A 27610-nucleotide genomic window follows, 5' to 3' on the forward strand; every position below is an offset into this window, starting at 1 on the left:
TCTCCAAGATAGCTTGCAGTGTGTGCTGTCCCGCAGAAAGTCAAACCCACCACAGTCAGTCAGTCAGTGTGGTTTGCCTCCAACCTGAGGGACACATTCAAGGACAGCTTGAGAGAGAGGTGGCTTTACTTTCCTTCACAGGAAGCTAGGCTGTGATGGTGCGTGCGTGCGTGCGTGCGTGCGTGCGTGCGTGCGTGCGTGCGTGCGTGTGTGTGTGTGTGTGTATGTGTGTGTATTTTTAAGAGTTAGAGCATTGGGGGGCTGGGGATTTAGCTCAGTGGTAGAGCGCTTACCTAGGAAGCGCAAGGCCCTGGGTTCGGTCCCCAGCTCCGAAAAAAAGAACCAAAAAAAAAAAAAAAAAAAAAAAAAAGAGTTAGAGCATTGGGGTTGGGGATTTAGCTCAGTGGTAGAGCGCTTGCCTAGCAAGCGCAAGGCCCTGGGTTCGGTCCCCAGTTCCGGAAATTAAAAAAAAAAAAAAAAAAAAAAAGAGCGCATCTCCCTTTCAAAGAGATTTACAGAATAAAGTTTTCTGTTTTATAACCCATCTCTACAACGTGCCAGCTAACTCCGAGCCTTTCTGTCGGTTCTCAAACCCACGTAGATAAGAACAACTACCAGCAACTGCTTGGAGCCCTGGATTACGCCTTCCTGTGTGCCTATGCCATTGGGATGTACCTGAGGTAGGAGCCCCCGTGCTCGAACCCTTCCCAGTCTTGTGGGCCCTGTCAGTCCAGAGAGGTAAAGGAGGTGAATGGATCTAGGAGGTACTAGATGTTCTCAGGGTCAGGAGGCAAACTCGTGGCTGATTTAAAACCTCGCTGATGCTATCAGCCCCACCATATTTTAAAATAACATCAGGGGAGGGTTAGCGAGATCACTCAGGGATAGGGTGATTGCCTAGCATACACAGTATATAAAAGACCCCGGATTCAAGCCCCAATACTGGGGGAAAAAAAAATAAGGAGAAACCTTATAGAAACTACAACCTTTATCCCAAGAGACTTTGTTTTAGACACTGATCTTCGGAGCCTGGGAGTTTCGGGGTATCCTTATAAATGTTTATATAACTGTTTCTCTCAGAGCTTCCCATCATGTGGATTCAAGATCCAGGGCCCTTCCCAGCTCAGAGGCCCTATGGCGGTGACAGATTGACAAGTGGTTCCTGCCAGTGTAGAGATAGCCCTCCTCCTCAGATGTAAATGCCACACGGAGCTCAGAGCTAGTGTGGATGAGAGTAGGGTAGGAGAGGATGGTCAAGGGCTGGTGCGTGAGGTACGCTGGATGCACAAGTCTACAGTGTATGAGGCCAAAGAGAAGTAAGGTGTGGGGCCTGGTCTCCACCTTCTTGCCAGCCAGATATCCGACCCAAGAAACCTCGCTTAGTAAATAAAGCCAGCTTCTCCTGTAGCTTACCATCGAGTGTATCGTCGTGGGATTCTGATGGACATGAAGTCCATAGAAAAGTCTCAAAGAGGGAGGTGAGAGCACCTGCCTCATTGCTGATGGGCCCGGTGCTGTGACAAGAAGGCAGGACAGCCCTCAGAGCGCTGAGGTTACCACTGAGGTCTTGAATGGTAGCATCACGTGACTCTGTAGCCCGAATGCACACGGGGGAGGTGGGTGGACCCTGGTCTTGCCTGACAGGATCATCAGGTATGGCGTGGGTGTGAGTCCTGTGTGAATCAGATATGATTCGGGGTGGTGTCCATTCCATCAGAATTGTCCCTCAATCTCACCGAGGAGATGAGGGCGCTGGCGCCAGGTGACCATAGTAGGGGACACCTCCCAGCGGTAGCCAATGGCAGCCGCTCTTGGGAACCCATATGACTCGGTGCCTTATCCTGAGCCTAGGCAGGTTTGCAGCCCCTGACAGGTCTCCTGATCTCTAAAGTGAGCAGGGTTGAGTGGAAACACCTTGACTGCTCTCTAGTCTCTGTGATCAGGTTCTGCTCTGCTGAGTATATCAGCCCAGGGTGTTGCGGTTGGATAACGCTCGAGTAATAGTGTTCACGGGTCATTTGAGTGGCTCTAGGTAGATCCTTCCTGTTTGGTGAGCGCAGAAGGGAAAAGCAAGCAAGCAGGTTCTAGAGGTGACACGGGAACAGTGTCACTTACTCCAGGGAGCTACTCTTGGGCAGGCAGGTGTCTGTCCATGTTCTCTGATGGTTGGATTCCTGGAGTGGAAGCAAATGTAGCTTGTGGATCTTCTAAAGATTTATTTACTTCTGAGTGTGTGTGTGTGTGTGTGTGTGTGTGTGCACTCGTGCATGTGCATATGCGTGCACATGTGTGCTCGGGAACCCATGAAGGTCAGAAGAGGACATCCAAGCCCCTGGAGCTGGAGTTACAGGCAGCTGTGAGCCTTCAGATGTGGCTACTGGGAACCAAATCTCACATCCGCCAGAAGGACACAAGTGCTCTTAACCAGTGAGCCGTCTGTGTCTCTGCAGACCCCACTGAGTTTGCAAAGAGCACAGAGGGCTCTCATCGTGAGTCTCTGTGTCTCCATGGTGATGTGTAAAGCAGTAGACCGAGGTGTGGCTCGTGATGGATAGCAACCGGTTTCACACCTGCCCCGTTATGAAGCCGGGGGCCCTGTCACGCTCCTCCACAAACGCCACAGTTTGACAGTCGCCCTACCACACGGCTGTAGCTCCCCGAGCCTCACTGCTGTCTTAGGGCTCACGCTCTGCCCCACCCGTCGTGGTTGTGGCAGGAAGTGGTTGGCCGTGCAGGGGAGTGTTATCTTTGCTGACCCACCCGACAGGTTTCTTGGTCACCGCTCAATGGATGGGCGGCTTGCTTGAGTTCACAGTCATCCCCATTCCAAGTTACCATTTGCAGCTTCACGGTAACATTTTAAAACAGCTCTGTACATTGGCTCTGTGTTGACGGTATAAAAGGAGGCTTAACAAGTAGGGCAAGTCCTGCTTTAATAGGTAGGGTGGGTGTGAATTGCGGTGTGAACTTTATTGTTGGACAGTTAGTGTTTTTTTTTTTTTATTAATGAGAAACAAATGAGGGTTTGTTTTGTTTTTAATGAAAAATGAGGCTAAGGGGTCCCATGGTAGCATGTGAGCTCCAAGGGAAGCATTTCAGTCCAGTCTCCAATGGTGGGGTTAGGCAGTCTGGAAGCACAGAGAATAGATGGTGTGGGACATCCGGGAGACGTGGCCGGAGCTGTTAGCAAGGTGCTGTGCTATTTCCTCATGCCTGTCTCTTTCCTTGTTGCCTCAGTGGCATAATAGGGGAACGCCTGCCGATTAGGTATTACCTGACTTTTGGGATGCTGGCCAGCGGCGCCTTCACAGCCCTGTTCGGCTTGGGCTATTTCTACAACATTCATAGCCTGGGCTTCTACGTGGTGACCCAGGTAAGGTTCTGACCCAGGACGGCAAGTTCAGGTCCCAAAGCCGACCTCTGCTAAAGAGAACGGATGGTAGATACTAGTGAGGGACAGAAGAGCGTCCCTCCAAGACCAAGGCTCCCACAGCCGTGGAAAGACCCTCCTCCCTTGTACTCTGGCATGTGGACGCTTCCTTCCGGTTCTAGGAGCTGTCAGTGTAGCAGGTCAGTGAGTGAAGCACTAATGATCACGCCAAAGCGGCCATGGGGCCGGCCAGAGGAGAAGGAAGGGTTGGCTTGGAGCCATTGCCAGTAGAGTAGGGGTATGAGGCCTTCACTACAGAGCCAGAGAGAAAGGAGAGGTGGGACCAGAAGCCCCAGTCTTGCCCTCCTTGAGGGCCAGCAGCCTTTGCGGCACCTCTTAGCTTCTGCCCTCTCCGGCAATCCTGTGGGCAAATATTGACTCGTAAGAGAAATAGGGCTGGCCAACTACTCCATAGAGCCAAGGGTGGGGAGGCGTGATAGGCGTGATAGGATTGTTTGATTTTGGTTTTCATGACTGTGCTCAGCCGCTTTCTTGCAAGCGGGCAGTCGGTTATCCCCGGTTGCCAATGTCCTCGGCCACTCAGGTCCCTTGCATTCGTGGCATAGGGCTCATGCTCATCCAGCAAGCACCTTCCTGTAGCAATTCAGCCACCTCTAGACTGTCTATAGCATAAAGCGCAGTGTGAATGAATGACGCGTCTCCAGTTGTTACGCTGTTTGGAGACCATTTGGCCATCCGGTATGGGTGTAGCCATTATAAGCCCAACATTACATTAGACCATAATGTCGTACAAAGTCAGAAGGGAAAGAGAGCCAATTCCCTGAGTCCCAACATGCTCCTCTGGTAATGGCCAAGCTGCCAATCCTGGAATGGCAGTAGATGGGCATGCTGCCCTGCGCATGCTTCCCGGAGGGCCCGTTTCCCCAGTGAGACAGCAGGGAGCTGGGCTGGGCCCTTTGCTATGGCCTCAGTTCTAATGACACCAAAGTGAGCCTCCTGGCACTGTCCCCTCTGTTAAATGCAGGCCCAACACCTCTTGGAGAGGGCAGGAATGCATGCCAGGGCTAGGTCAAGGCTGCTTTGGCTTCTGAGAGGAATATTCTTCATGGTTAGTCCAGGGGAACACGTGCCATTACCAGGCTGAGTTTGTAGCAGTTTATAAAGAGAAAAGTTCTTGTCTTCACAGAATGTTTGGATTCTAAGGAATCTGGAATGTTTGAGTCCGACCTGTCAGGAGAACGTTCCTAGCTGTGGGTCCTGGCTGGGTTGGCTTTATGTTTAATTTTTTTTTTCTAGGCAAAGACTGATATGTAGCCCAGGCTTGCCTCAAACTCACAGCATTCCTCCTGAGTACTGGGGTTATAGGTGTGAACCACCATGTAAGGTTTGAGTTGGCTTTTTTACATGTCTATGTGTGTGTGTGTTTGCATGCGTGCACATACGTGTTATTTTTTGAGAAGGGAATCTTCTTTTATTTTTTTTTAAAGATGTATTTATTTTAGTTATATGATTACGCTGCAGCTGTCTTCAGACAAACCTGGAGAGGGCATCAGATCCCATGACATGGTTGTGAGCCATCTTGTGGTTGCTGGGATTTGAACTCAGGACCTCTGGGAGAGCAGTCAGTGCTCTTTTTTTTTTTTTTTTTTGGAGCTGGGGACCGAACCCAGGGCCTTGCACTTGCTAGGCAAGCGCTCTACCACTGAGCTAAATCCCCAACCCCACAGTCAGTGCTCTTAACCACTGAGCCAACTCTCCAGCCCCGGATCTTCTTGTATTACCCAGGCAGATAGATGTCAAACTCTTCTCCTCAACAGTCCTTCTGCCTCAGCCTCCCCAGCAGCTAAGATGATAGCCCTGCACCACTATGTATGCCTGGTATATATATATATATATATATATATATATATATATATATATATACACACACACACACACACATATATATGTATATATATGTATATATGTATATGTATGTATATGTATGTATATGTATGTATATATAACATATCTATGTTTCTATATATTTTATGTATGTGAACTACATATATATTTTACATTTCATAGCTTAAGCGATCTGTAAATATAAACCTTCCATCTTGCCACCGGTGGTGAGACAGAGTGGGAGCCGCCCCTCCCAGGGAGGATGGGGTGGGAGTAGCCTCTCCCCTCCGTGAGCTTCCTTTTCTCCCTACAGATCATTAATGGACTGGTGCAGACCACAGGCTGGCCCAGTGTCGTCACCTGCCTCAGCAACTGGTTTGGAAAAGGAAGGTGAGGGAAATAGTGCCCCATTTCCCACATTTGTCCGCCCCCCCCCATCTCCCCTACCCTCCCCCCATCGCGCGCGACAGATTCAGATGGAAACTAGACCAAATTATATTCAAGTTTTCTTTCAGCCTATTTCAGAAACTTTAATGAGGCTCTTCTTGGAAGCAATGTACTGAGATCTCCAAGATGGACGCTCTATAGTTGTCATGGGGCGACAGCCTCTGTCTCTACAGAACCCAGCCCTCCCCCTTGGCCACTTAGGCAGGTAGTGTGTGTGACCCCGGACTCCATACCTGAGAGCCGTGTGGCCTCAGCTTCCCTCATACTTGTGGGACATAGAGAATCTGGGGACCCACCCCAGGCTTCTTGAATTGGAGCCTGCATCTGGCCGAGGAGTTCGAGACATTCTGGCAGAGGTCACCCGGGCCATAATTAGCAGGCCTGAGCCAGCTCTGGTGATCCAGCTACAGTATTTCAGTCCCTGCCTAGCTTAGCTGGGGTTAAGTAACCATAGAGACGCCACCCGCCATCTCTGAGGCTAAAATGGGAGATGGACTCAGAAGCCCAATTTAGAAAGCTTGTTTTAGTCATTTGGCACGGGCACCAGTGCGAGCTTCTGTCACCGAGATAGTCAGAAGACTACCGTGTTTGTGGAGGCCCAAATTGAAATCCTCTGCCTTCTAAGAATCGTAGGAAAAGCCCTCGTGCCTCGACTTGAGGATCTCTTGAGTAGCGGTGAACCGTACTGATGCAGCCCGAGACGCAGTTCTCCGCAGAACATCCGCGGTCTCGCTCCTCTGGGTCACTCTGGTTCCTCTGGGTCACGCTGGTTCCTTTGTGCACCCTCCCTGCGTCCCCCCCCCCCCCCCCCCGTCGTGCTACCTCGCTAGTTCTTGCCCTGCAAGCAGATCACAGACCTCTCAGTGTCCCATCATGCTGTGTTGTAGGCGTGGCCTGATCATGGGGATTTGGAACTCCCACACCTCCGTGGGCAACATTCTGGGGTCCTTGATTGCCGGTTACTGGGTGTCTACGTGCTGGGGCCTGTCATTTATCGTGCCCGGGGCCATCGTTGGAGCCATGGGGATAGTGTGCTTTCTCTTTCTCATCGAACGTAAGTATACATGACCCCTAGACATGGCCACCTTGGCTTTAGTCTTCACGGCAAGTTGGTTAATGTGGATTCCAGTGCTGTGGGTGCGTGCCCTATTCACCCCGGCAACCTCCTAGCCAGACCCTGTACACAGTTCCCCAGCAGCCCATTCTGTCTTGGTGTTGCTCTGTTTTCTGCTCCTTCCCAGTTTCCTGTCGAAATTTTTTCCCCCTTATCATCCTGTCCCCGTTCGTCCTGGCCCCCTTCTTACTTAGCACCTTGCACCAGTATCGTCAAAGACTCTCAGATCTCCCTCATACATCCACCCGAGGGCACAGGCCCAACCCTACGTGCCTGCACCTGCTCACACCCACCACCTCCACACGCCAACGTGGACTTTGTCAGTTTGTGTACTCAGCAGTGAGCCCCGTTCCGGGCCATGTCATAAAACCGTGGTGTGGCTTAAAGCCATATGTCTTATGAGGCAAATCGTCCACAGACAAGTGAAGTTCATGTTCTATTCCGGTCAATTCCAGACTTCTGACTTAACAAATCTTGAAAGCGGTTTTTAAAGCGAAGGGCCTTCAAGGGAAAGGTTTGAGCAGCCACGTTGAGGTTGAGGAACCAGGCAGGCCCTTAAGCCTTCATCCTGGTCTCAGAAGCGAGGCTGGCCATTTAGTTCTTAGGTTTATTTTGTTTTTGGTTTTTTTTGTTGTTGTTGTTGTTTTGTTTTGTTTTGTTTTGTTTTTTTGCTTGAAGCGAGATGAAAGCACACGGCTCTGGTATATCAGAGTAGCCCCAGACTGTCCTCATCTTCCTTTCCTCTGTACACACTAACCTTGCCTCAAACCCTCAGCGTCCACACTGTCCAGAGCTGCCGCTGCCTTGCCCAAGAAAAGAAGGTATTTTAGCAAGCTCCATCCCTCGATTCTGATTTTTGCCCGCTGCTTAAGCTGACCTGTTAGTTTTTCATTGACTTCCATCTTGCCAAACTAGGGGGATGTGGCTCTCCCGGCCAGCTCTCTGGGTAGTGAAAATAAAAATGAACACTCAGACCTAGAGCTTAGACAGGCAGCCTATGAGCAATGTGGGCCACCGCTAAACCTCATTTCACGGTGTCCTCCAGAGGCTCAGGAAATGGTATGTTGGCTGATGTGCCGGCTGGCAGGCAAGTACACTGTGGGACAGGCAGGACCCTGTGGCTTCTGTACTCGGGCAACCGGTTAACTAACTGGTATGTCACTGGAGTTCTCAGAAAGGCCATTGTGCCAGCTGTCTTCCTGGGCCTTGTCCCCTCCCCTCCCCCAGGTATTGATCTGCTACTTACCACACACCTGGAGATCGACAGTGCCTCCTCACTAAGGCTCCAGGCCCCAGGTCCACCCTGTCCCATTTCTAGAGTCCCCAGGGATGGTGTTCTGGACTTTAACTGATGGGGGAGCTAGTTCTGGGTAAGGAGAGTGAGGGGAAGAACAGAGGACGTGGCACTGGTCAGAGAGGGTAGGTGATGTCATTCACCCTGGTCTTCCCGGACAGGGTGTTAGCCCCACTCAGAGCAGGATTATCCAGAACAGAGAATCGCTGTTCTCACCTTTCCGGTACCTGACCTGGCGCCTCCTTCCTGTGTGGCCCAACCCCGCCCTTTATGCTATTCTTCCTCATCTACCCCAGAGCAGACAGTTTCTACTCCTTAGGTCCACGGAACCTTCCAGCCAGCTGACTAGGTCTAGAAGCCGCAGACCTGATGTTTGCCCGTTTCTCTGGGAAGTCTTCCAAGAGCCAACATAGTCAGGACCATTCCTCCAAGCTGCCCTGTGCCTCCTCCTACCCGGTCCTTCCTGGCTCTGTTCAGGAACGTGGTTGCTGGTTGATGGTGGAGCATCCTAGTGCCAGGACAGAGAGACAAAACCAGGACCCAGGCCTGGTCTCAGAATCGGCCTCCGTACTGTACTCACACGTCCTTCCTAGTTCCCGGGTTTCCTTATTAGACATGTAAGCCTTCAGCACTCACTGCCACGCGTGGGGAAAAACCATCTATTTAAAGCTCACTGTTCCGATCACTTCCGTGTCTTCTACCTCCTCCTTCCACACTTTGCTCTCCCGATGTGGGGGGGATGCCCTCCGAACCCCGTTCACACCGGCTGCTTTGCGACATCAGCCACCTCCCGCCCCTGTTCCTGCTTCTGCCTCTCTTGGCCACTTCACTGAAGTCTGTGGCTTGTCCCCAATATGTGGCCCAGGCCACAGACCTGGTCATGGTGCCCGGTGTGATTCCCTTCTTCTTCCCTGAACTCCGCAAGGCTGTCTCCAGGGCCCGGTGCTCAGCCGTGTGCTCCTTCAGTCTGGACCTTGAGGACAGCTCCCCTAAACCTCTGTACTGTCCCCTCCCATGCCTGAGGTCATCCATCTGCTCCCCCCCCACACACCTTGGGGTTAAGACCCTCTTTCCTTCTCTTTCTTCATCTGTCATATCTGGGACATCTTCCTCGGTGGCAGGCAGGGACTGTCCCATATGGAATGCTTCCTGCCTCCCTGACACCGTGCCAGGCCCCAGGGCTGTTCTCCCACATACTCTCAAGTTCACAGGGTTCAGGGACAAGCTGCTGTTTATCAGGGGAGCTGAGTGACCACCCAAGGCCCAGAAGGCCACCAGATAAGTTTGAGGTGCCAGAACAGACAAGGGAGGATCTTTTCGTGACGTTGCTTCCTTGCGGCGTCACCAGCCTTCCATTTCCTTCAGGAAGGCGTCTGATTTCCGCCCGCTCTTATTTCTTAAGAAAGTCATCGTCCACGACAAACGCTGCTCTGACAGGGTTCCGGTGCCCTTCTTGTCTTTTTGTGTCTGTCTAACGGCTCTGAGGGTCTACCACGTCCTTGGCTCAAGCTGATTGACTACACTATTAAGCTCCTAATGTATTCGTACCCTCGGGCTGCCACACGCCCATCTGCAGTCGTGGAAGAATGGGAGGGGAGCCAGCTCCTCGCCAGCCCCTTGGCCTGGGCTGTCTTTCTTCCTTAGGCGTCTGTGTGGTTAGTAAGAGCACCAGATGGCGTCTTGTTCCTGTCAAATGGACCTTATTATACGCATTCAAGGACACAGAACCAATAAAAGCTACGGTAATGATGCACACCCAGCCACTCTCATACCTTCCTCATCTGTTCCCGACTTTGCGGGAAGAGGCCCTAAAACTTACTTAGCAGGAAACCCCGGGTAAAGAACAGGTCCGGTGCCAGCAGCACCCTAAGGGCTGCTGAGGGAGGGCGCTAGGTTGAGATCCATTTGCTGTGAGCGGTAATGCTCAGTTACCCATCTCCTGTTTGCTCTTTCAGACCCAAAAGACATCAAGTGCTCCTCCACCCTCCCCACGGTAAGAGCTCCTGTGTTTCTGTTACCTTCCCAGCCCACACTGCCAGCGCGGAAAAGCTGGCCACAGACTCACGCATGACGAGAGTCTGTCTCAGCCATCGCCACCCACTGAGCCCTTCCTGCTGACCAGCTCCTAAGTCCTCAGCTCTCCCTGCAGAGGTTGCCTGAAACATGTCACCCCCTGGCTTGGCTGGCCACCTCAGTGGCTCCCATAAGATCTCCTCCACCTGTTTACCCTCTGCCCTGTCAAGCGTTAGGATATCAACCAGATCCTTGCTCTAGGGACAGTGCCCGAATTGTGCAGCAGGGGGCGCCAGAGCCGCTTCCTGTTGAGGCTTAACAGCTCATGGGCTTCATTGTGTGTGTGTGTGTGTGTGTGTGTGTGTGTGTGTGTGTGTGTGTGAGAGAGAGAGAGAGAGAGAGAGAGAGAGAGAGAGAGGGAGGGAGGGAGAGAGAGAGAGAGTGAGTTAGGGGAACATTTTGACACTTTATTAACCAAAAAACAAAGATAAGCCAAGAAGACTACTATATTCTGGAGAACTAGATGTGGCCGGTATTTGAAAGTGTTCCCAGAGCCATCTCCACGTGGAAGGGTAGATTTCAGAGTCGAAGTTCACAGAGCTGGTGATGTTTCTATTGTGATCTCAGTCACGCGGGGTAGCGGGCAGCGGTGTGGAGGGGGTAGGGGTGGGCTCTAGACACAATAGAACCTAGCTGCTCACTTGCACACGCGAGTACCTGTCCCTCTGGGCAACTGGTAGCCTGGGGAAGTGGCTTCTAGAAAAATGGCTTCTTCCTCATTGCCAGCTCCAGACATACAGGGGAACCAGGCCAGGCACAAGCTCCCGTTTCTCCTGCTGGCATGTGTGTGAGGTAGGGCTGGGTCTGCCTGATTGATTCTCTTGCTAGACATGATCTTGGTCCAGTAAAGCACATCTTTATTTTCTCCTCTTCAAATCTCGGAACGAGTCACCGGGCTCTCCCAGAGCTTAGCTGCCCCAAGGGCTCTATGGTAAACAGAACAGTTGCTATTTCCACACCCCTTAATGTTCCACAGTGGGGTTCCGCCTCAACACATGAAGCCATGGGGCTGCCCAGCCTTAGCGTAGTAGAATTGAAGGAGGGGAAAAAAAACTGTCAATGAGGCTTCACCATAAATTCAAGACTTAGTGTTTCAAATGGGACCCTCTGAAAGGAGGCAGTCCCACAGAAGAGAGGTGGGGGGGTCGGATATTTACAAACTGTGCCTGGGCAGAGACCCACATCTAGAATACTAACTGATTACTGAGACACCCAAGGACACACGGGGTCAGAGGACCAGGACAGATACTTGTTCTAAAAAGAACACACACGGGCGTGGGCAGGAAAGTACACATCTCACCATTCGGCGTGAGCAGGGCATCAGGGGACTTGGTCAAACCCCACAGGGTGGCCACCCTGGGTGTTGCGTGAACGTGGAGGGATCAGAACTCTCACCTCACCGGGGCGCATGGAAAGGGATGCAGCCGCATGGGAGGTACAGTTACATCTGACCCCGCAGCCCCACTCCCAGACACGCACCCAGAGAATCACGATCGCGCAAGAACCTGGGCACAAAGGTTAGCCACAGGGTTAAAGCATTGCAACCGTGGGACAGAACAGACAGCTGCGAGTCGGTTAACAGACGCGCATTCTATGCAATCCGTTCTGTAGCGAAGTATTTTGATGAGGACGCAGACGAAAGCAAGCCCTGTTGAAGCCATTTTGCTGAACTAAAGAAGCGAGTCACAGAAAGCCACAGCCTAAATACAGTTCCATTTGTACGAATGAATGCCTGGCTACTAAGCTATAGCCCAGCCCCTCTGCAAAGCATCGGGAAGAGGAAAAGTCCAGAAGGACAAGCAGATCAGTGTGTGGGGAGGTGATGGGGGCAGGGCACACAGTGACAGTGCCGTCTCTAAAGGTGAGGAACGTTCCAGGATTGAGGTCCGTGTCGGATACAAGGCTCTGACTCACAGACCACTGAACGGTTGGCTTTAAATGAAGTAGCTCAGTATAAGTGTGTCTCGGAGAGTCATGCATGAAACAGCAGCGTATTTCTGGTTGTTCCCCACAGGTTTTTTTTTCCCCCTGAGAATTTTTTCTGCGATAAAAGAAGTGTTCATTTCAAATAAAAATGTATTGGGTGAGGTGGAGAGGTGGCTCAGTGGTTAAGACCACTGACTTGGATAAGACCTCTTCCAGAGGTCCTAAGTTCAAATCCCAGCAACCACATGGTGGCTGACGACCATCTGTAATGGGATCTGGCGCCCTCTTCTGGTGCGTCTGAAGACAGCACAGCGTACTCACATACACAAAACCAATAATTACTGGTTTTTAGTGTGTAAGCCTTTGCCTCTGTGGATATATATGCACCGTGTGTATGTTTGTGTGTGTGTGTGTACGTACGTCAGATCCCCTGAAATTGGAGTTAAGAGAGTTGTGAGCTACTAGTTAAGTCACTGGGATTTGAACTCAGGACCTCTGGAAGAGCAGTCAGTGACCCTAACCTCTGAGCCATCTCTCCAACCCCAGTACAAGCATTCTTACCAAACTCTAATCACATCCCTTTCTTCCAGCATCCCAGAGCCTCCGAGAACGGCATAAACAGATTCAGAGTACAGAAGCAAACCACACACAGTGAAAAGAACGGGCCTCTGGTGAGTAACACACAGCTTCCACCTGCTGGGATGTCTTCAGAGATTCAGAACCAGTCTCTAAGCATGTCCCTGTCCCTGTCCCTGTCCCTGTCCCTGGGCCTCAATCATGCATGTCTCAGGCCTCCAGGGTTTTTAAACCATTAAATCTCCTTATATTCCTAGAGGGTATTTGAGTCAGCCTTGTTGACTTTCTCTGGACAGTCAACTAGACTCATATGTCTAAAATCAACTCTGAAAATTATCCAATAATTAATTATAATCCATCCTATAATTGTTCACTAACAGGAAGTACTGCTCAGGGTTATTAGGGACTGGGGGACAAGTGCAGATGGGAAGTGAGCAGACCTCAGCCACCTGGCACCCCAGGTGCTGTTCCAGCTGGCCTCAGCAGGTGTCACTGCAACACAGCTGTATGGCAGGTGGGTATTGCAGGTGTAGAAGCACTGCTCAGGGTTGTTAGGGGTTGGGGGGCAAGTGCAGATGGGAAGTGAGCAGACCTCAGCCACCTGGCACCCCAGGTGCTGTTCCAGCTGGCCTCAGCAGGTGTCACTGCAACACAGCTGTATGGCAGGTGGGTATTGCAGGTACGGGTACACAGGACAAGAGGAGCACACAGTGAGCTGGGGGTACAAAGTGATATCAAGAATTCATATCACAGGCTCAAGTCAAGGTGACAGATGTCATGAAAGGTCATCTCTCAGCTTCCTTCCACTGTCTAGATGAAGAAACTGAGGCACAAATGTGTTAGGTTCCTGATTTGTAACCCGCAGAACGAGCCCAGACGTCTTCTCCATGCCTGGCTTTTCTCCCTGTTCCTCTCTTATGAAACTCTTCTGGCTTCAGTTTCTTAGATAATTCACTGAGTTCATGAGCTGAACCCCCTGGAGCACCGTAGACTTGGCCTTAGTCATCCAAGTTACAGCCGTTTTCTTTCATCTTGAAGTGGGGTTGCCTGAAGGATTTGTGCACTAAGCATGATATCATTTCTTTATTGCCCAGAGAAACTTACTCGTAGTGTCTGGAGTGTGCGAAGAAAGACACACGATATGCCATACATCCTGGTCTTTATACTTGAAGGAGAGTGGGGATTGTGCGTAGTCACTTAGATATGTCTGTAGCCACACTGTGGGAAGCCTGCCCTTGCTGAGGTCTATGATTCCCATCTAGCGAGCAAGGCACAGGCAAATGAGCCATTCCGAGGCTCATGTGCGTCTCAGCAGTGTCTGAGCCGTGGCCAGTCAGAGGTGCCAAGGAAGAAGATGGTTACCGATCTGTCCACTCTGCACCCCAGAGGCTGCATGCACGGCACCCCAAGATAGTTATGAATACAGCCTTATGCATGGTTTTTTTTTGAACGTGGACTTTGTAGATGGCAGTGTAGCATTTGAATGTCAAAAGGTTGGTCGAGCCTACAAGAATCTCAGCTCACTTGAGTTATGCTTTTAAAGACCACGGCTGATTAATATTCATGCCTCTTGTGACGCCTCTCTGTGGTCACTGTGAAGGATGACATTTTGTTCCTCATACTGATTAACCTGAAAAGGCTCACTCTGGCTTTAACATATTATTTCCCTCTTCCTGTTCTTTTCCCTCTGTGAGTTTGTTCGCTGCCACTGAGAAGCCAGGTACACAGCAGCCCAGTAGCTTCATTTAAGCCAACGACAGTGGGGACTGACCGGTCAGGGACAGGACCTGCTCACAGGGTGTCTTAACTAAGCCCCTGCCTCTGCCCTTGCTATGGACTAGGATTTGTGGGAGGGAGGGTGTCCCCTGCGCTTGGTAGGCACTCCTGATTGTCCTCTTTCCCAGAGTGTTCCAGAGTGACCCCAGGCACTCCTTTCTGCTGCTCATGCCATATGCAAGGCTTAAGGCAGAGGCCATATGTGGCTGCAGGGGAAACCTCTTTGGTCTCCGAGGGCTTGTGATGGTTGCCTTGAGCTGGTCATCATTCCCATCTCCATGGCCACAGTGTGGCTACAGGCACATCCGAGTGAATACAATGAGGCTTCTCAGTTAAGAGCCTTTGCACCTGCGTGTGTGCGTGTATGCGTGTGCATGTGCACGCGCGTATGTGCGTGTTTTCACGCGTATGTGCGTGTGTTCTTGAACAATAGCAGGAGTTCTTTTGCCAGTAGCAGGAGCAGCCTAAGCCAAGAACAGGGTTCTGACTGAAGAATCTTCTGTTCATCCTGCAGCCTCTGGGCTGGAGCATACATGGAACCTGGTTATTACACGGGTGGAGATAGGCTTCCCCCCGCACATATGTAGCAGATGTGCAGCTTGGTCTTCATGTGGGTCCTGAACAACTGGAGCAGGGGCTATCCCAAAAGCTGTTGCCTGACTATGTTCTTCTAGCTGGGTTGCCTTGTCTGGCCTCAGTGGCAGAGGATGCATCAAGCCTCATAGAGACTTCATGAGCCTGGGTGGCTGGATACCCAGGGGGACCACCACCTGCTCAGAGGAGAAGGGGAGGGAAGGTGAGGGAAGTATGATGGGAGGGGGTGACCAAGAGTGGGGCAGTGAGGGGGGTATAAAGTGACTGAGTAAAAGATAGTCTAAAGCAGAAGCCCCTCCCTCTGCCCTCCCCACCCCCAGGATTTGTCTCTTGCTGCTCAGTGGTTCCTTGTTAATCCAAAAGGAAATAGCATCTCCTTTTGCTTGCTTTGAAAGGCCTACCACTACCTAACTTTCCAGCCTACAAAGAGAATAAACCTTCCCCAGAGGCCTGGGTAGACTCCTGTCTGCTGCCAGAGCAGTCTTAGCCTGCAGTATAAAGCCATCCCAGCAGGTGGTACCTTAGAGCACTTCATACTCCCACATGGTCCCTGCAGGAGAGTTCCCTGTTTTCTCCGGTTGACCTGTTCTCCCCCCCCCCCCCCCCCAGCTGGGGACCGAACCCAGGGCCTTGCGTTTGCTAGGCAAGCAGCGCTCTACCACTGAGCTAAATCCCCAACCCCCGAGGTTGACCTGTTCTTACAGCTCTCCAGGTCGAAGACTGCTCCTCCCTTGGCAAGGTGGACTCTCTGCACTTGTGTTGCCTTGAGGCTTGCTGCATCTTACCCCCTGGTCAGGCCCCTTTCTGTTTAAAAGGACTCGTAAAGTTCTGTAGATCTCAGTTTGGTCCCTAGGGGCTCTCCGGAAGCCTAGAGCTGTTCAGAGATTCCTATAGCTCAGTCAACCCAGGAATGGGGTCGCAGCTCTCAGAGGAGCCAATGTTAAGTATGTTGGAGAAATAGTGGTGTGCCTCCCAAGCTGGACACCCATGAGAGCATTGCAGGTTTGCAAAGTGAACGGCAGACCTTTGTAACCCTGTGATTGTGAGGAGTGGAACAGGGTTGGGGGTGGGGGTCCCTCCTTCACACCTGAACTTTTCCCCTTCCTTCTTAACTATGGGGTCCAGTGTGAGAATGTCTGGCCACTGAGCCCAGCCTAGGTGACGTGGCATCTCGAGCTCGCACACAATCTGAGTGTCTGCACGTCAAACCTTTCCCCTAACTTTCATCTTTTTTATTGAATCTGTATGTGAACTGTGTGTGCAGTTCCCACAGAGGCCAGGAGGGGGCGTTGGATTCCTAGAGCTGAAATCACAGGCATTTGTGAGGGGCCCGTTGTGAGTGCTGAAAATTGAACCTGGGTCCTTTGCTAAAGCGGCAAGGGCTCTTAACCACTGAGCCTTCTCTCCAACCCTATCATCTCAAAAAAGAAAAAAAACTACTGTGGTTTGAATTCACCCTACATAGGTTACAGTAAAACAAAATATATCAATGACTGTTAGATCATACAGCACGCCCGAAGCACTTAGGAGCACTCCTTTTTAAGCCCCTGGGATTCACGGTTCATTCAGAAAAAGCCTTCTTAGGTCACCTTTGCTCTGACTTAAAACTCCATGCAGAGCTGGGATTTCTCTACCATGCTCCAGTAAGCACAAATTCTGTCCCTTAGGAATGTCCCCAGTATCGGAAGGCACAAATCTCAGAACTGGCTTATAAATTTCAAAATAACATCGCTTCTGGAAGTGTTAGTACACTGTGACCTCCTTGCAAAGTCCAGAGTTCTGTGAAGAATTCCTCACTAGCAAGTCCATGAAATTATATCATTCTACTGCATAGTGATCACATTGCTGGATTAGACTTTAGCCTCGCCCTGTTTTTCAGAAAAGCATCTTATAGATGTGGATGAATATGTACACAGTTCCTTTAGGCAGGTGCAACTCTGCCATCACCTGCAAGGTTCATGCCAGAGAACTTTGCAATTGAGTTAAAACAAACAAAAACCACACACACTAAAGTTTTAAGTAGATTTTATACTTTGTGTTGGATATGTTCCTGAATTATCTTTGGCCACATGTCAGCCCTGGGCAGCAGGCTAAACACACCTGATTAGACCATAATGAAAATCTAATCTGATTACATCTAAGAGGATGCCTAGCATAGGCCTCTGCTCCTGTTACCAGAATCTTCCAGATGTTTAGGTACAAGATACAATACCACACAGGTGTGCTTTTTTTTCTTATTTTTATTTTTTAAGATTTATTTTATATCTTTAAAATTTGCTCTATCCGCATGTACACCCGTGTGCCAGAAGAGGGCATCAGATCCCATTATTTTTTTCTTAATCTTTTTTTTTTCTTTTCTTTTCTTTTTTTTTTTTTTCCGGAGCTGAGGATCAAACCCAGGGCCTTGCGCTTGCTAGGCAAGCGCTCTACTGCTGAGCTAAATCCCCAACCCTTCTTATTCTTTTTAAAAGAAAAAAAAAGTCGCTGTCTTCAGACACACCAGAAGAGGGCATCAGATCTCATTACAGATGGTTGTGAGCCACCATGTGGTTGCCAGGAATTGAACTCAGGACCTCTGGAAGAGCAGTCAATGCTCTAAACCATTGAGCCACCTCTCCAGTCCCCTCTTAATTTTTTTTTTTTTAAGATTTATTTTATGTATATGAGTGCTCTGTCTGCTTATACCCCTGCGTGCCAGAAGAGGGCATCGGGTCCCATCATAGATGGTTGCAGGCTACCATGTGGTTGGTGGGAATTGAATTCAAGACCTCTGGAATAGCAGTTAGTGCTCCTAACCGCTAAGCCATCTCTCCAGGTCTCCCCCCCCCCCACCCCTTTTAATGAACTGATCTTTCTCCACAGTGATGTGGGGTTCATTTTTTTTTCTGTCTTTCACTATTTCTGAACCAAAGAATTTTATGAGCACAAGGCATCTCATGAGCCGGGTGGATACTAAGGACTGAGGAAACAAGGGAATTGTCACTGGTTTATCTTAGGGTTTCTCTTGCTGCAGTGCAACACAATGACCAAGAAGCAAGGTGGGGAGGAAAGGGTTTATTCAGCTTACACTTCCACATTGCTGTTCATCACCAAAGGAAGTCAGGACTGGACTCACACAGGGCAGGAACTTGGAGGCAGAAACTGATGCAGAGGTCATGGAAGGTGTTGTTTACTGGCTTGCTTCCCCTGGCTTGCTCAGCTTGCTTTCTTAGAGTACCCAGGACCACCAGCCCAGGGATGGCACCACCCACAATGGGCTGGGCCCTCCCACCCTTGATTATTAATTGGGAAAATGCCTTACAGCTGGATCTCATGGAGGCGTCTCCTCAAGGGAGGCTCCTTTCTCTGTGATAACTTCAGCTTGTGTCAAGTTGACACACAAAGCCAGCCAGTACATGATCCTAAGACTTTTGGTAGGAAACCCACTTAAAATTCTGGCCTCACTTCAGTCAGATGCCCCTGGTGACGTCTGTCCCTTTTTGCTTTTGTGCCCAGGACCCAGAGCTTCAGTGCTTACTGCTCTCCGACGGGAAGAGCCCCCTCCACCCGAGCCACATCGTTGTCCTCCCTGGTGACAGGACCAGCAGCATGGCCGCCATCAGCTTCACGGGAGCGCTGAGGATCCCGGTGAGTCTGCCTTCCAGGGAGAGAATGCTGCTGTGGGAAGGAGAGTGTGCGGCTGTGTCGTTTGCGGGTCAGATCCTCCCATCCTGTGTGGGCAGTGTGGCTGGTCACCCCAGGGAGAATGCAGCTCCGTGCATGATGCCTTCATCTTGTACTATCTCTAACACTTTTGAAATTATGTTTTCCACCCAGACATTTCACAGACAAATGAAATCTGACAAATGTTTTTTCACTCCGAAAAACAGAAAGCTGGCTGCTCTGGACCTACACCCCGGATACCTTCTGTCCCTCTTGGTTTTCCAGCCACTTGCCTTCTGGCTCTGAGGGGGTAGGGTGCTATATGGGAGGCAACCTGTGCTCACTGTTCTGTGGCTCTACTGGGCCTGCTCTATTTCACAGCATGGCGAGGGTCTGAGTTCCCAGTGTGGTGTGTTTCCACAGGGAGGGAGAGGCATGAAGGAGTGGAGGTTACAGAAGAATAACCAGCAATGTGTTAAGGCATTAAGCAGCAGGACCTGATTATGCGCTAGCACTAGGGGCCTCTTAGCGCTCACAATGCCCTGAAGTGGCAATCTCACAGTTTATAGTTATGGGCCCTGGGTTCCTGGACAGACTTCATAGCCAGCCAGTAGGAGACAGCAGTTTTCAATGAACGCCATTTCTAAGGATGTGTTCTTACTATTGGCTGGCAGCCCTTCTGTGGTATCTTACTGCTGTGCATGACTGCCCTAGATCCTTCTGCTGGCATCGGGTGGGGAACAGACTAGCATGTAAATGCAAGTCACCGGACAATGTGGATAGAACTGGCTTTGGAGACCTAGCCCAGCCTTCTCTCTGCCCCTGCCCCTGGCCCTTGCCCAGATGGTTGGCATAAGCGTCTACTGCAAACTTCCAATTACCCTGGGCTCCTCCCCTGCTACAATGCCATTTGCTGATTTTATCTCAGTGCAGAACATGCCAAGCATATATGTAGTAGGTACCACACGCTCCTGTCCTCATGTCGTGGTAACAACCAGAAAATACCAAGGTGGGGATGGCGTGGGGTTCAGTGTGTCAGTGTGTGTGTGTGTGTGTGTGTGCGCGCGCAAGTGTGATGTATGCACATGAGTATGCATGCATGTGCACACACCCGGGTTCACCACATTCAGAGGCCTGAGGAATATGTTTAATATCCTCACCTATCACTCTCCACCTTATTACCGTGACGCAGCGTCTCTGAACTGGAAGCTTGCCGATTTGGCTAAACAGCTGACCAGCAAGCCCCTGGAATATGCCCGTCTCACCCTGCCGTGCTGGAGTTACAGACACACAACTTTGCCTTGCTTTTTATGTGGATACCGGGGATTTAAATTCAGACCACACTTGTCCAGCAAGTACTCCTATGGACTGAGCCATCTCCCCAACCCAGTTTTAACGAGCATTCCTCTGGGAGGGAATCAGTAGCTATCACTCTGTGTGACTATCTCATCAGTATGAATCCTCACGGGCTCTTGCTGGATTCAGATCTCCTAGGTCTTGCTTCCCACTCACGCTCTCCCCTGATCAAGGCTGCACCTTATGGAAACACAGCATGTCTGCAGGGGAATAGTCCTTTGTCCTGAGTCACACCTTGAAATAGTGCTAATCCCACACCAGATTGACAGTGCCTCTCTCTTCCAGGGCGTGATCGAGTTCTCTCTGTGTCTGCTGTTTGCCAAGCTGGTCAGCTATACCTTCCTGTTCTGGCTCCCGCTGTACATCACCAATGTAGGTGAGTGGTTGCCGGAAGGGAGGTTCAGTTCTGTGCACTGACTGCTCAGAACTCCTTTCTTCCTGCTGGGCCAGAGACTTGTAACAGTGACCACACATGTGGTAACTGGGGAGGGACAGCGTGGTGCAGCAGATGAGAGAGAGTGTGGAGGTACACACAGTTTGTGGTTCTGGTAGTAACCTTTACTGGGCTCATCTGGTACATCCAGACCACTCTGCGGTTCTCAGAGGCTGCCTGTGTTTAAATCTGGGCCATGTTGGATTTTAGAACACAGTGGCCAGCAAGCAGGAGCATGGTCCTTGGGGGCTGAGATCTGACCTACAAACTGTTTCTGGGGATGTGTTCTGATTTGTGGGAGGGCTGACGGTCTCTTGGGTTTCCAGAGTCCAAGGATGTCTGGAGCTGTGGCTCTTGATAGAATTTTCCAGAAAAATAGTACTATATCGCTGTGCTTCATTGACTTGTAGAGAGATTAGGGGCTCAGCGGTTCTCAGGAACCAAGAAGGACTGTTGTAAATTCTGTGCGTATGGTAACACCTTGGCTTCAGGATCCAGTGAGTCAGGGGAGGGATGGAAAAGGGCAGCATTTTGTAGACACAGTCGTGGGCGTGGGCATGGGCGTGGGCTCGGAGACAGCATAGGAAAGAAGGCTTCAAGAGTGGGAGAGTCTGATTCAAGGGGTGTCGTAAGGTCATGTCAAGGTTGACCAAAACCCAAAGTCAGAGGGAATGTCACCTCAGCTGCAGAAGCTGGGACAGCAGCAAGGGGGGACTTTCTTGGGACCTGGCTAATAAGGACAGGCTGCAGAAAGGAAGAGGGTGGGTGAGCAGGCTGTAAGGAGCTACCTCAGGGCCCAGGGCACTGCCTAACAACCCCCACCTCATCTTGACAGGGGCACGGTAGTTCTAACAGGGAGTCTCAGTAAGAGGCCATGCCCCCTTTCACAAGGGAACAATCTCGGCCAGTGTCGGTGCTGGGTGCCCAGTCTGAGTCTTGGTTTGAGTCAACCCCAGTTTCCTGCAGGTGGCATTCAGGATGAGGAAGATGGGTTGGGCCAGCCAAGCGCTTCCCAGTTGTCTCCTCAGACTGGCCAGCATCCAGCCAGCTGGAAGCAAAGGGACATGAAGTGGCAGTGCCCTGCCACTGAGGCATGAGAAGGCTCTGGTCCCCATTGAGATCAGGTAGCACATGAAACCACACTCGGTTTCACTGTGTGACTGGCTGAGTGGTCTTAGCCATTGTTCAGGAAGAACCCTACCAGGACCTTGAACTACCTGCCCTCAGAAACATCACTCATAAGTCTTTGTGCATGTGCGCGCGCACGTGTGCGCGCACGCGACACACACACACACACAGATACACACAGACACATACACACACACACACACACACACACACACACACACACACACACACACCCCACGTAGCTTTCTAGGCTCACCCTCTTTCCTGACCTGATGCCCCTGTGGTGGCCAAGGGCATCTGTGGAAGACCAGGCATCAACCAACATCCCTTAAAAATGTGTCAACCAACATCCCTTTAAAATCTGAGTTCAGGCGATTACTCGTGGTAAAATTCTGCTCGTGGAGCAGGGTCTGGGTGGGCCTCTGTGGGATAATCGCTCAAGACATGTCCTCATGGGCTCACCTGCTGTTCATTCAACAGATCACCTGGACGCCAAGAAAGCCGGGGAGCTTTCCACGTTGTTTGACGTGGGCGGGATCTTCGGTGAGTTCAAAGCCCTTCGCTCTGCTTTGTCAAGAACTTAACAATACAACCAGGTGACTGACATTCCTGTGATTTAGCACTCTGAAGCTGAGGCAGCAGGATGGCAAGTTTGAGGCTAGCCTGGCCTACACAGTGAGACCTTGTCTCAAAAGACAAAAAAACAATCTATCAATCCCTGTTCAAGTTATTTGGTTGCTGGGAGAGCACCACGTGACACAGCGACCTTGGCCATTGCTTTGAAAGATGCTCACCTCTGACCTTGAGCCACCTGCCCTCAGAAATGACACACGGGTGTCCCAGGCAGGTGGCCGTGGCATTAGTACCTACCAAGTAAAGGGGCTTTGAGGTTGCCCTAAAGCCTGACCCTAGACACCCTGTGGCTCCCATGGTCCATACAAGATTCATCCTGCTAGGCCAGGCTCCAGGTGGCCATTTCGGATGCCCAGTAAGGATAGGCTTGGGGACGGTTGCTGCTGTTCTTGTCCCTGCGACTTGGTCTCTGGGGAGCTCATGCCAGACGTCAGCTCCCGAGGCCACCCCCTCTCTCCGTTACAGGTGGAATTCTAGCAGGTGTGATCTCTGACCGTCTGGAGAAACGAGCCTCCACCTGTGGTCTGATGCTACTGCTCGCGGCACCCACGGTGAGCCCTGGCTCTGCCCGCAGTTACAGACAGTCACTGTCATCTCCCCTAGCTACCTCTGTCCCGTGTTTGAGATCCGCATCCCCTAGAAACCCTGACTGGAATCACAGAGCCTCCGTGCTTGCTTGCCTCAGCCCCTGGGCTGCACGGACCATGCCTCTCCCTCACTCTGGGTTTCTCTCTCTGGGGTGCCTTTCACACCCATCTCTAGCCCCCTTCCCAGTCACACTCCTGCTTGTCCCTTAGGATCTCTGAGCCATCCCTCCCCTCTAGGCTCAAGGAGCCCTATCATGCCACACTTGTCCTTCTTCAAGCATTTAGAAGCTCACGGCCTTGGCCGGGTGATTCCCCTGCCTCAGATTCTTCATATGGTCATGAGTGGCATCACTCCACAGTGAGGCTGTGCAGAGCCCTGCCATTGTTGTTTGGGAGATGAGGGGCCATCCTGTCCATTACCACTGTATTGTATTTGTCACATGCCTTTCCTCCCAAGGCTGTGGCTGTCCCCAGAACATGGCCTAGTTCTGAGTCCTCTTGGGCCTAAGGCTTTATAAAGGAATCTTCGAAATTACTAGCAGCACGGCCCCCTTGCTGGGAGGCCGGCATCTCGGGGTACAACGTTCAGGCAGGTAACTGCAAGACCTCAGATGAGGAGTTGGGAAACCGTTCAGTGTCCTGCCACCAGCCCTGGGCATTCAGAGTCGCACCCTGCGATTGCCCCAAGGTCCAGAGCTACCTGTGCAACAGGCAGGTTCCCGTTGGCTCTGTCTCTAAACCACAGGCTCCTGGCAGCCCTGTAGCTGCCTGATCTGAAGCATCTCTTTCTTGTTCTTAATTCCTGCAGCTCTATGTGTTCTCCTCCGTCAGCAAAATGGGCCTAGAAGCCACCATAGGTGAGTCCACGAAGCCTCCCCACACAGTTAATCTAGAGGCTTTAAGCTGGAGTGACTGAGCAGTGTGGCCCTTTTGTGGTAGTATGTTAATCTGCTCTAAATTTCCCAGAGGGTGTGCAAGGGCTTCTTGATATCACCCAGTGTTCTGCATTCCCCAAAGTAAGACACATACACAGCCTTATAGTTTAAATACCTTAAACAGCTCGATGTCTAGGCTGTTCCCTACCTCCACGTGGCTAACACACACTCCCCTCCAATATTCATGAATACTTACTAAATCTATATTTTATCTCTGTTGCCCTGAACCCTGCTGGGCAACCTCCTGGGGCCGCTTTCCCCTTGCACCAACATGTCGGCCATCTCTCCCTTCTGCACCTTTCTGGCGTAGTCCATCTCCTATGCTGTCATCGTCATGGTGAAATTCTTCCTTCCTTGGTCCCTTCCCGGGAATCCTAAAAGTCCCTCCTCTGTCTCCCTGCCCAGCCATTCGCCGCTGGTAACTTTATTGAATAGTCAAAAACCCACTGGGGACAGGCTTCCTTTGGTCCTACGTGTGGGAGACTTCAAACAGGTTTTTGGGTAACGTAGTTAGCATAAGAACACAAGCCACTACTTGGCCCTCTGTCCCTCTTTGGGAGGAGGCCAGGCTCCTGTTTTGGGGCATGGACCTGAACAGTTCAGGTGTGACAGTTGGTGTGGGTAAGTGGTCACCTGACCAGCGATGCTGTGCCCTGGTACCTAGGGGAGGAGCTGTTCAGCTTGGGCATGGGGCATTAGCCACAGCCCTGGAAGCCATTTTGTAAGGTAGAGAGCCAGCCAAGGAGACTGGAGGGGGAGAGGGATGGGGGAGGCTCCTGTCACGTGGGGTTTGCTATAGACCCAGAGTCTCTTCAGGAAAATGAACTGAGCCAGTGGAGGGGAAGGGACATGTGGTTCATTGTCCCCGCACCCTGTGGTGATGAGTGGACATTCCACGTATGACTGAAAAGATTATGGCACAGACACAGTGCTGGCCTCCCCTCCCAGTATGGCCATCAGCTGCTGTCCACAGAGGCCAGGGGACTTGAGTTCTATCTAAGTCTGCCAAACAGGCCTCCGAGGCTTTGGGGAAGCACAGCAATGTATTCCCCCCTCCCCAACCCCCGGCACAGTACAGAAGCCATTTGTTCTATGCCCTGGAGATGGGTCTCTTCCCTGTCAATGCCTGCCTTCACCGGTTGACTGCTGGGCCAGGCAAGGCTCTGTTCTGAGCTCCCTCTGTTTTCCACAGCCATGCTCCTCCTCAGTGGGGCCCTGGTCAGCGGGCCCTACGCTCTGATCACCACTGCCGTCTCTGCAGACCTGGTAAGTCACATGTGGCTTCCCCTACTCCAGGACAGCACCATCTCAGTGGGCAAAGCGCCGTCCGCAGTTTGTTTATAGAGAGCCTGTGTCTTGAGAGTTCTCTGGCACCTGTCCCTAGCTACCCTCCCTCAGCTCTCTTCCTATAAATCCCTGAGTGGTCAACAGACAGTGCCAAGTGAAGAGGAAGAGGAACGGAGCTTTGAGCCGTCCCTTCCACCCCGTGGCATCTACGCAAGGCAGCAGAGCAGATTGACCCTGCCTGGGTCTTGATGTCGGGTGTGTTTCTGAGTCTGCCCCTAGGAAGCTCATCCTTGGGTAGGCATGAGAGTTCTAACTCAGCGCTGTGCCCATGAAACAGTCTTCAAAGATCCACACCAGACTAAACAAAACAGTCCACGTGCAAGGACCAGAAGCAGATGAGGGCTCTTAACTATTTTTTTTTTAGACTAAATAAGAGGGTCACAAATAATTAAATGTGCTCAGGCCGGTGTTTTGAAGGGTTTACGTCACTTAGAAACCCGCTTCGCTCAGAGCGGCGCAGGGTGTAGACTTCCTAAGGAGAGTGTTCTGTGTATCGAGCGAGTCCAGAGTGGATTCATTTCTCACTTTTTAGCTGCCTGTGTTTCACGTCCTTCTCCTCCGCTCCCACAGGGGACTCACAAGAGTCTGAAAGGGAACTCCCACGCCCTATCCACCGTGACAGCCATCATCGACGGCACCGGGTCTGTAGGTATGCAGAGAACACTCTCTCTCTCTCTCCCCAAGAGCTCTGTGGGGTGAAGGAGGAAAACTGTTGTTCCTAACTAACCAGCGCCCAAGGCTCTGATGCCAGCGTCAGGCTGCTCCTAGAAGCTCAGGGGAGTCGGCCCTGGAGGCTGTAGCGTGTGGCTTCAGAGAAGACAGTTGTGGGTAGCTGGATCTGTTTCTGCGACAGGAGAGAATGTTCCTCCGGGCTCTAGTTTGACCCAGGGGTTGGCACACTTCAGGCTCCAACTTTTCAGAACTGTCCCTCCAGGAAAAAACAGGATCGTATTTCAGTTTTAAGTTATTGAAAAAAAAGCTAATGAATCCCGAGGTACCCATTTTAGAGTGACAATGTAAGCAGCTCATCCCGGTGTTAGTCAGCTCTGTGTTACTGTAACAAAACACCACAGATGGTCAACTTCAATAGAGGAAAAGGTTTGTTTTGGTCCCTCTTGGACCCTGGTGTGTGTTCGGGACTGAGAGGTGGGGGAGGGTTCCTGTACCTGGTCATGGGTCTCAGAAGCAGCAGAACCCTTCCTCAGAGGCGTGGTCCACCACTCTCCAAGTTTACCCAGCTGTCTGTCTGTCTGTCAGTCTATCTGCTATCTATCATCTATCTATCTATCTATCTTTTATCAATCTATCATTTATTATCATCTATTATCTCTCTATATATCTATGTCTCTGTGTTTCTTTTTGCCTCTGTGTCTCTGTCTCTCTCTGTCTCTGTTTGTCTCTCTCGCTCTCTCCCCTCTGTCCCACAGAAGTCTTTGTGAGGCGCTCTGCTACCCCCAGGACGCCTTGCTTAAAGCTAACATGGAGTCCCGCCCTCAGCCTAGGTGCCACAGTAAAACAGAGGATCGGAGGAGAAAGAAAAGCCAGGAAGGAGGTGGGGAACCACTTCTTTCTTGACATTCGTTCTCAAACGTAAGGCTGAAAGGAGAGAGGCTGTGTCAGTGAAGAGGTAGATCTTGTCATGGCACACTGGGCTGTGAAGGAGGAAAGAACCATGCTCAAAACAGAAGGGTGGCGGGCCCTCCCTGCCCTCAGCGTCCCCTGCCACCCCCCCTTCAAAGCTCGAGACTACCTGGGTTTCTATAGCAGTGACATTTGGAACTGATGGGATGGACTCCCAGCCCCCATGCTTCCCTGACTACTCAAAGTGCACAGGGACTCAGCAGCTAGTCACCATGGAAACGGCATGAACACTGGTCCTCCACCAAGTCCCAGCTTTATGCCTCTCATGCACGCTTTCCCCAAGATGAAGCAGAAGGCCCGAGGGATGGCACACCACTTTAGCAAAGCCTCGCACCAAGAAGCGTTTGCCCCACGGGTTTGTCAAGTGTTCACGTCCATTAGTCAGTGCGGGCTTGAGTGGATCCCAGCCGGGACTTTCTCCCAACTTGGGAGTTCTTTATGGCTCGTGTGCTCGGTGTGTTTGCAGTGCCGTTTGCAGTGTCCAGAGTGACATCCTAGTGGTACCCAAGGCTGCCCTTCCTACATGTGTGAGCCGAACAGCTAAATGTAGCTGGATGTTCTCAGGGTTTCATTGTATCCAAGTGATACATACTGTAGCCACAGGGGCTAGCTAGTTCTATGAGGTTTTATGATGCAATGTGACAGGCCCTGGCTCTGCCTGCTCAGGTCCTCTTCTTAGAGATGGTTCCTCTCAGCTGCCTCTTCTAGCTTCCTCGCATATGTGAGGCTAGGCACCATTTCATGTCCTTTAACCAAGAAAACTAGTCATGGCTCTTGTCACACTGCCTGACCTGCAACCACCCCCTACCCCCCCCCCCCCCAATCACACTGAC

The 27610-nt window shown here is 51.2% G+C and overlaps 1 protein-coding gene across 5 annotated transcripts in view; it reads left to right on the plus strand.

Annotated features, from left to right (window-relative positions):
- Window positions 1-27610, plus strand: part of Slc37a1 (solute carrier family 37 member 1) — a 73495-nt gene that overhangs the window by 38547 nt on the left and 7338 nt on the right. For all 5 annotated transcript variants that reach the window (XM_039098542.2, XM_017601594.3, XM_017601595.3 and 2 more), the window contains 13 exons: window positions 602-680; window positions 3238-3373; window positions 5589-5665; window positions 6610-6776; window positions 10086-10123; window positions 12720-12800; window positions 18571-18702; window positions 20359-20449; window positions 22115-22177; window positions 22733-22818; window positions 23663-23711; window positions 24982-25055; window positions 25707-25785. In XM_039098542.2, coding sequence (XP_038954470.1) covers window positions 602-680; window positions 3238-3373; window positions 5589-5665; window positions 6610-6776; window positions 10086-10123; window positions 12720-12800; window positions 18571-18702; window positions 20359-20449; window positions 22115-22177; window positions 22733-22818; window positions 23663-23711; window positions 24982-25055; window positions 25707-25785 — 1152 coding nt within the window. The remainder of the gene's footprint in view (window positions 1-601; window positions 681-3237; window positions 3374-5588; window positions 5666-6609; window positions 6777-10085; window positions 10124-12719; window positions 12801-18570; window positions 18703-20358; window positions 20450-22114; window positions 22178-22732; window positions 22819-23662; window positions 23712-24981; window positions 25056-25706; window positions 25786-27610) is intronic.

Source organism: Rattus norvegicus, chromosome 20 (assembly GCF_036323735.1).
Source record: "Rattus norvegicus strain BN/NHsdMcwi chromosome 20, GRCr8, whole genome shotgun sequence".
Taxonomy (NCBI): Eukaryota; Metazoa; Chordata; class Mammalia; order Rodentia; family Muridae; genus Rattus; species Rattus norvegicus.